General features: G+C 42.1%; 1 protein-coding gene across 1 annotated transcript in view; it reads right to left on the bottom strand.

Moving 5' to 3' along the window:
* The window catches only part of FOCAD (focadhesin), an 89,638-nt gene that overhangs the window by 21,106 nt on the left and 58,895 nt on the right, over nt 1-9,637 (bottom strand). The window contains exons 25-28 of the mRNA XM_027881850.1: nt 8,808-8,916; nt 8,184-8,300; nt 4,426-4,664; nt 2,921-3,010 (exon numbers count right to left, since the gene is read on the bottom strand). Of these exons, the coding sequence (XP_027737651.1) occupies nt 2,921-3,010; nt 4,426-4,664; nt 8,184-8,300; nt 8,808-8,916 (555 nt within the window). The remainder of the gene's footprint in view (nt 1-2,920; nt 3,011-4,425; nt 4,665-8,183; nt 8,301-8,807; nt 8,917-9,637) is intronic.

Below are 9,637 nucleotides of genomic sequence, written 5' to 3'. Positions count from 1 at the left end.
TTTTTTAGGTGAGACACAGTGTGCGCGGAACTGAGCCCACCCTTTAATCCTGAGGTTCATCTGCCGGGGCCAAGCACGCTTGGACGGTGGCAGCGAGGTCCTCAGGACGTAGATGGATTGCCTTACAGGGCTAGCGAGCTCCATCTGCTCGGGGAGTGTCCTAACCGGGAATCGAACCCAGATCTCAGCATTGACAACGCTGTGGTTTAGCCACTGCACCACCAGGGACACTCGGATATGACTTATACACAGGAGTTCTATACCCAAGTTTACACTACTGCTTGTTGACAAAACTACACAGAAAGAAGACGGAATTTCTCATTAGAGCTACATAATTTTATATTATTGACTCTATTAATAGAGACTCAAATGTAAGCAGGAACTAAAGCAAGACTAAAATTTCACCCATTCTGCTCCCCTTTTTTAAACTAACAATTAATTTCACTTGGCCGCCTTGTTTGTGAACTACATAAAATGAGTATTTAAATGCATTTTATCCACGTAGTATCTCGGATTTCCCAGCACATTCTGAGTTTTATACTGCCAGAGCACCAGGGTGCTGGGAGCCCTGCCTCCCACTGGGGGCAGTCTGAGCCCAGCCAGCGCTTACTCCCACATCTGTGCTACTCGACAAACCTACGCTCAAAACAGACAGCCTGTTTTTAGGGAAAAAGAGAATGGCCAGTTTAGAAGGGGTGAAACACTGGTGAGAAGATCAGTGTAATGCTCATGTCTCACAGCTGGCCATGCTCGTGTCACACTGGATGAAAAGACTGGAAAGGATATTCCTTTGGAATGGAACTTTACAAGTGCAGAAGTGCAAAACTTGGACAGGTCCGCAACATTTACAGCTTTACATTACTTGTTTGCTTAAAGAGAATGCTCATACTAGACACTGACTTACTCTTAACCTTTAAAAACCACAAGCAGCATAAAAAACTAATCCCCCCTTTCAATCTTCCTTCTCATGCTTGCCATTGTTTTGTATTCTTCTGGCAACCTCTCGCCACCAGATGAGTCTGGCTTGACTTTTCCGTGAGGCCTTGATCTCCAGCTAACAGGCTGCACAAACAAGCAGCAATAGGTTTAACAAAGGGGCACAGCTGGTACAGCCCCTGTGCACTGTGTGTCTCACTCTGTGCCACTCAACAGGCAACACAGATCCTCACTAAGCTATACAGGTTCACCTGCCCAATGGTGCACAGCTGTGACACCTCACAGCTTTTCAGAAAGTCCACTGGAGAAGGGAGAGTAAAGGCAAATGGGAATTATTGCTGTTTCCTGTGAACAGGGAAGTAATGCTCAAAATCACAGAAAACCTTTTGCACGCCCACTGAGGTACTCAAGATACTGCATTTCTTCCCTAATTTGAAAGGGAAATGACTACTGTGGAAGAAACATACTACTATGTTACGTTAGCTGTCTAATCTATCTGGCAACTGACAGATGTGTTTTATTGTTCCATTATTCCAGGTTTGCCAATCCTAGTAACTGAGCAATGCCTTTCAATAATTTCTTGCCCTGTTGATGGACCACTGCTCTCTTTGGGACACCTGAGGCACAGCCTCAGTTGGTTTAATCAAATATATTTGTTTTACTCAGAATTAAACATGCCATCCACAGCTGTTAAATTAATGGCCTGGCTCTCCAAGATAAACCTGCCACATGAGGCAGCTGCTCCTGGTGCTCACACTGCATTATACACACACGCGCATTCCACTGACAGACTCCAGCATAAAAGCAGTTAGACATCATTGAACACCTTGGCAACCAAGAGCACCAGGAAAGGACTTTAAAAAATCTTTCATTAATGAACATGTGCAGATAAGATGATCAACTCTACCCCTAGAATTGCTGGCATCTTCCCACTGTCTGTGAGCAAGACTGTGTGGTTCTCTATACTGCCCCTGGGTTAGCAGGGATTAGCAGTGGTAGCCACTACTTCTTTTCACGTCTTACTAGGGACTGTATGGAAAAACCTCTCTGTGTGTTGATACATGCACGTATACACAGACATGTATGTTCACACATGAAGTGTTTCTTATATATATTTATTTATGGACACACTCAGAGGAGATGGTACACAGAGGAAACATCAGCAGAACATTCTGACATTCAACAAGCATCAAGTTAGAGTCCTGCTTGTGGAAACAGACAGGCTGGGACCAGAGTGGCTGTGTGTCAGCTCTAGGAGACAGCCTTGGGCACTGGTGGGCAGCAAGCTGAGTCAGAGCCAAACACGCACCCAGGGATGAGGGTCAACAGTGCACAGGGAATATGAGCAGGACACAGTCATAAGAACTGAGGAAAGGATGACCCCTCTCCTCTGCTCTCTGCTCACTAACACACATAGACTACCACCCTGAAAGCAGGAAAGACACCAACAAAACTGGAAGAAGTTCATGGGAGGCTACAGAGGCAGCTAGGCTGGAGCTCCTGCCTTGCGAGCAGAGGTTGTGGGACCACACCTGGTTCAGCTGTGAGAGGGGATGGCTTGAGGGACACCCAGCAGTATCTCAAGCAATGACAGGAAAGAAATGAGGATATGTATCTTATATGGGGCTCTTATGTGGTGGGAGGCCAAAAGGCAGTGGGCACAAGCTGAAACATCACATGTTCACATGGAGATAGGAGAAATCCAAAAGCAGAGCCAGGGTCCAGAGACATGTTCTCCAACCTTGGGGATTTCAAACCCTGACTGTAAAACCTTGGGCAATGGAGCCCAAGTCCATGACTGAGTCAAATGGACTTCCAAAGGTCCTTTCCAGACTGTATGAGTTGGTGATTCTATGGAAGTATTGAAAACAGGCTGTCTCCTTATCCTATCCTTATACTCTTCTGTGTAGAATTAAGGAATAAAAGCACGAGTTAAAAAGGTGGAGCTCAAAATAAGGTTTCATAAGTAATAAGGGGAACTCACTTGTACTCCAGATTGGTGTCAAAGCAGCAGTCCTCCAGCATATCCAGAGACTTCATCAGAACCAAGTTCATCTGTTGACCAGGTATATCACTACAAACCAAAACAAAACAGAAACAAACTCCCAAAAGATCCAATGCCTGACAATGGGAGGAAGATACTGATAAAATATGATCTCAGCTAGACCTGAGATCATTTATAAGCTGAAAATTCATGACATTTTAAACTATGAGTTCTGTAAATCTCTCTCCATCTCACTGCCTAACTTATTAATACAAAAATGAAGCATTTACATCTCACTCCAAAGATGTCATAGGGATCCCCCTTCTTCTAAAATATGTACGCAGTTTTGTTAACGAACAGACATTCTTAATGGAAACTAACTCTATGACCTGATTTTATCTATAGCAACATCCTTATGTGTTCTGCTGTTGTTGCAAGTCAATGCTTTGAAGAATGTTCAAGATTAAGCTTTCAAATTATACAGGAAAGTGGAAGAGCAAAAACAGTCTGTAAGAAAGCGTTAGATAAATGTATTCACTTCAACACCCCTCACCAAACAAACACCACTCCTCAAAATAGACGTTCACATACTCCAAAATACCACAGTGATCTAACTTTATTCTCTTTAAGAGCCTTTTAATGCTTGTGTGTAGCTCAGCTGTCACCACTGATTAATCATCCAGAGATAGTCCATTCCCAAATCATGTGGCTAAGTCAGCGGCAGCAAGGCATCCAGACACTAAAGCATGAAGATTATAACTGAGCAATGCTGCACAGTATTTTAAAAGCAGGTGCCTTGGAAACATGAGCTTCACCGAGCAACTGCCAGTCAAATCCGTTTGATACCTGTGCTTGTGCATCAATTAAACATTTATCATGGGTATCTAGGAAGACAGGATCCCCAGAAATCAAGAAACTGGAGGAGTATAAAGCCCAACTCACTTTCTTAATTTCTCTGGAATCATCAGAAATTTTCTACTGAGGCCACCTCTTCTGAAAAGGAGGCATTTTCTACCAAGTGCAAAACATCTCTTTGCTGCCTACATAGCTGTAGCAGCATGTTTTAAAGACAGTCCATTGCACTACTTCTGTTGTAGCTCCATCCTCATATGTGTAATTCACACAGTGTAAGTGGATACTATCCAGTGTCCAGAGCACCACTTAGAAAGAAAGCAATGAGAACTGTGAATTATTTTACAATTAAATCTTCTAGGGCAGCTAGTCCCATTTAAAAGTATATGTGGGGCTCTTCTAACTGACTGCTTTGAACATTTACCTTAGGATATTACGAAAATCAATCATTCATCCTGAAAGAATGACAAAATACTCAGACAGCTCTGACAAGGGGTGGGGCAAGGGGTGAAGCATCTTTTAAGAAACATTGCAAAGCCCCTTAAGAATCATTTGCCTATGACTTGTAAATACTTTAATTCCTCAGAACTTCAAGCCACATGGAAAAAAAAGGAAGTTATTTGCACAACTACATTACACACAGTAATCCTTACCTGACTTTTTCATCGTACAAACGTGCGATAAACATCCCCAAACCAAGACCCATGTGGATTTGAACAGCTTGAGACTCATCAGCATTTGGTTTCCCAGGTAACCTGTCAGTTAACATATTCAGGACCTCCTCAACCTTCTCCTTCCATGACATGATAAAAACTGGCACCAGGAGAGACAAAGCTGTGGCTGCACAGGAACGAGCTATAATACTAGCAGTATTTTCACCTGAATAGGATTTCTAGAAAAAAACATAAAAAAAGATTTTTTTTCCCCTTCCCTTTTGAGGGAAAAAAATAAAATTCCTTTCCAGGTAGTAACACTCAGCACCTTACAATAAATACCTGTAGAGCAAAAAAACAGCACAAATGTATTCAACCTTACAATAAATGGTATTTCATGAAACTGCCAATTGTAACTTCTCCATTTGGCTTATCTTCTAAGCAGCTTAAAACTAGGGCAATTTAGGGCAAATAATTTCTAAGTATAAATAAGATTGCTAAGTATGAAACTAATCAAATGGTAAGACAGTATGCAACTACAACACCTAAATGCTTTGGTCTACATTAGTTTTCACCCACCCTATTAAAATATCCAGCAGCATTATCAGAAGAGCAAACAAAAACCAGCCATGATAATAATTTTTTATTATGTTTTATTTTGATATCATGTGTTATTTATGTATAACACACCAAGAATTTAGCAAGTTAGAAAAAGTACTACCTTAAATGCATCATACCTAGAATGACAAAATATCCTAAGACCTTGCAAGTCCTCAAGATTGATGCATCCCAATGCAAGAAATCACACAAAGGCGGCAAGAGACCTGCATGCAAGCAGGAAGCAGGGCCAAGCCACTTGGAATAAATATAGAGAGGTTGTCAGAATAACTATAAATGAGAAAAGGAAGGCCAAGGCCCATCTAGAAATAAATCTGGCCAAGGATGTCAAGGACAACAAGAACGGCTTCTTCAAATCCATCAATAATAAGAGGAAAACTAAGGATAGCATGGGCCTGCTGTTAAATGGAGTGGGGACCCTGGTAACGCAGGATACAGGTAAGGCAGAATTACTGAACGCCTTCTTTGCATCAGTCTTCACCAACAAGACCAGTCCTCAGGAATCTCTGATCCAGGAGACTGGTGTAAAGGAATGTTGGAAGGAAGACCAATTTCCCTTGGTCAAGAAGGACTAGGTTAGAAAACACCTAGGCAATCTTCATATCGACAAGTCCATAGGCCCTGACAGGATGTATCCACAAGTGCTGACAGAGCTAATGGACACCACAGCTGGGCTGCTCATGGTTATCTTTGAAAGGTCGTGGTGATCAGGAGAGGTTCCTGAGGACTAGAAGAAAGCAAATGATATCCTGGTCTTCAAAAAAGGCAAGAAGGGAACCAACAGTCAGCCTCACCTCAATTCCTGGACTTGTGATGGAGAGCCTCATTCTGGAGGCCATCCCTATCCACATGAATGACAAGACAATTAGGAGTAGTCAGCATGGATTCACTAAAGGGAAATCATGCTTGACTGATGTGGTTGCCTTCTATATGGGACAATTACCTGGATGAATGAGGAAGAGCAGTGGATATTGTCTACCTTGACTTCAGCAAGGCCTTCAACACTGTCTCTCACAACACCCTCACAGGCAAACTCAGCAAGTGTGGAACAGATGAGTGGACAGTGAGGTGGACTGGGAACTGGCTGAACAGCCGATCTCAGAGGGTCCAGCTCTCGGCTCCTCAGAGTAAGAGAGACATGGAACTCCTGAAGCAGATCCAGCAGAGGGTGACAAAGATGATTAAAGGACTATTATGAGGGAGGGACCTGGGCCTGAAGAGCTGAATGAGAGGGGACCTCATTAGTGTCTATCAGTATCTGAAGGGAGGGTTTCAGGAGGGTGAATCCAGGATTTTCTTGGTGGTGCCAAGTAATGGGCCAAAAGGAAATGAGCAGAAACTGACGCACAGGAAGTTCCACCTGAACATGAGGAAGAATTTCTTTATGGTGTGGGTGACTTTGCACACACCCAGTAAGGTTGTGGAGTCTCCTCACTAGAGATATTCAAGAACCATCTGAATGCAACCCTGTGCCACGTGTTCTAGGGCGATCCTGCTTGAGCAGGGAGGTTGGACCAGATGACCCACTGTGGTCCTTTGCAACCTTATCTATCCTGTGACTCTATGATAACCAGTAGAGATGTTTTCTAGAAGAAATATCCATTTTCTTTCCATATGAAAGGTAAAGTCCACACAATTGCCTCTACTTATAAAGTAATGGACTGATTGTAAGTGAGAGTCTAATGTTTATTTATCATCTTCTGTGTGCAACTCGGAAAAGAAAAGTATCCCATCAGGATGTAAGGCACTCCACAAGACAATGGTTTCTATCATGTGCCTTATGCTTGTAAAATTCTAAGATTTATTTTTTTAAAAGGATGGATTTTAGAAATGAAACATCACATTTTTCCACCTCAAAATCCCATTTTTAAACAGCATAATTTTCAAAGGCAGGAATAGCAAAACAGCTGGTCAAGAACTGCTCATGCTAACCAAGTGCTGAATCTTCTTATGCCCAAACAATCTAGCAGTCATTTATTTGGTGACCTCTGTCCCCTTTCGGTGATGACAGGGGGTCACATGCCAGAGCTAACTCAGTTCCATCAGTAATTTCCACCCTTTGATGCTAAAATCTCACTATTGGACTAAACATAGTAACTGAATGCAGTTACTGAAGTTCTGGTTAAAATCATGATACACTAGCAGGCTGTTATTTGGCCTTGTAAAACCCAACTTCTCTTCTGCATCTGTGACACAAATAATCTCCAACCTAGTCATTTGAACACAGACAATAAAGAGTTAGCAATACCTATTCTTTAAGGTCTATACTGAGCTTTCAGTCCACCTCTAGGTCCTACTCAAGAACTGCTAACACTTAAATGGCATGAGAATTTGAGGCTGGTTATTACACTGCAAGCACATATGATACAACTTCTACTGGCCCTAAGGAGTTGAAAAGATACTGTAAAATAAGGATCACCCACTCTATAACTACTAGACTTTCAGAAAGTAAGCATTTCAGAGTCCTGAGAAATGGTGTGAGAATCCCTCAGGTGTTGGACAGTGGGGTCTGAGGAGAGACTGCTCACGTTAGAAGGTTTTGCTTTGCATATACATGTCAAAAAACCTAGGTTATAAGGGGAGATTTTGGTTTTAAAATTTCCTTCATTCATTACACGTGGGTTTTACCATTTTAGTAATAAAGACGAAAACTTAAAGCAACCACAAATACAAGCATAGAAAGAAAAAGAATGAGCAAGAAAAGCTTTGATTTTCCTGTTTTACAACTACTACAGCTCAAAGAGAAGCAGGAAACTTCTTGATAAGAACTCCAGGTATGAAATAAATAATAATGGCCAGTCTTCGCGAACGAAGAACCGGGGAAGGTCTTTACACCTTCCAGCCTGCGCATTGGATTTTTTAGGTGAGACACAGTGTGCGCGGAACTGAGCCCACCCTTTAATCCTGAGGTTCATCTGCCGGGGCCAAGCGAGCTTGGACGGTGGCAGCGAGGTCCTCAGGACGTAGATGGATTGCCTTACAGGGCTAACGAGCTCCATCTGCTCGGGGAGTGGCCCCGACCGGGAATTGAACCCGGGTCTCTGCGGTGACAGTGCAGCACCTTTACCCTCTAGACCACCAGGGGCTCCCAGGTATGAAATACAGACATACTGTCTTGCCTCTAGTACCACAACACGTACCTGGTAGAACCATGGGAAGACTTGACCTTTAGGATGGTAGCGACTATTCACAATACTCAAAAGGGTCTCTGTGACCATAGAAATCCAGTGTTTCATGGGAATAAAATCTGGTTCAGTCTGTAAAAATCAAATCCAAATATTCATCATTCTTTTTTCTTAAATCAAGTTCTACATAAACAGAAGCTCAGCTGCTGATGTTCCAGCTGCAATCCATTGTGAATGAGGCGATTTTGTCATTTCTATGTCCTGTAAGCAGCATGATTTACTTGTCAATGCTGACTCTCCAGACACTACTTTTAATTAAACATCATTCAGTGAAACCAAATATTATGAGAAAAGAGGTTGGTTAGGTTTTCAGTGTCCATAGAAAGACCTCTATCTCATTTGTCAAAACCGACAAATAAATGAGTTAGTCATTATGGGTCTTGTGATAAAGCACATTGACACTCTGCCTACTTTTGTACAGATCACACAGCAGCTACCAGATGGCATTCACTGAGCAGGGACAAATTTGAACTTGAAAACGCGAAGTACTTCACATCCACTTTCCAGCCCCCCAAACACCTGGTCATATTACTTCATTATGTCCCACTAAGATAAGGAATCTCTTGCAGATTGACTCACCTCAGGCATCCCTTCAGTGTCTGAGGAAAGGCTGCTTTCATATTTAGCTACAGCAACTGCAAGACTAGTTAACGCAAAAATAGAGTTTCCTTTCACCACTGGACTGTCTCTGGAGAGAAAGAGGCAAGGTAAACAGTTAAAATATGTAATAGAGATGCTAGTAAAAACATCTATCGCAGAGCAGAAAAGTTATGCTACAGGTGGTCCAGGAGGGAAGGCCTTTGAATCTAGAAACTTCACTGGGCTGTCTTCTAGTTCAGCAAAAATCTATTGCATTTAGTCTTCAGGAATTAGAGAAGAATGGAGGAGAGAAGTGTTTCAGTCTTTCTTTTTTTTCTTGTCTCTCTTCTATATAAAGCCAAGCACACGCAAAGCTGTAAAAAAACAGAAGCTCCCTTTCACTATAAAGAGGACTGCTACCCTGCAGAGCAAGTAGCACTCACAGAAATGCATCAGTTGTCTTAGCTAGTACCATCTCTACAGAGGGCACACCAAAAATCTCTTCAAATGGAGAATGCTAGAGAGGCAGGTGTCCCTCCGCTGCAACAACATCAGGAGATTTAGCAGAGCAGTCACCCTTGAAATATCAGCTTTTAAAAAAAAAGTTTTGATTTATTTCCCTCTGCTACAAAAACATTAACAAAATAATAAATTATAGGTTTCAAAGAGTACTATCTTCTACGACAGTGCAAACCTTTAAGGAACTCAAGAAAGAAAATCTGCCATCAACAAATAAGAGAGAATACAACTGTGTTCAATTTCATAAAAAGATGTACATTGATATCCCAGTCATTCCTAGCAAAACGTACTGCAATTTGACAAAAGCAGTT

The sequence above is a fragment of the Empidonax traillii genome, unplaced genomic scaffold (assembly GCF_003031625.1).
Source record: "Empidonax traillii isolate 1590-97213 ecotype Southwest subspecies unplaced genomic scaffold, ASM303162v1 scaffold97:size1219025, whole genome shotgun sequence".
In the NCBI taxonomy this organism is placed as follows: Eukaryota; Metazoa; Chordata; class Aves; order Passeriformes; family Tyrannidae; genus Empidonax; species Empidonax traillii.
This window is presented reverse-complemented; position numbering and strand designations above follow the sequence as displayed.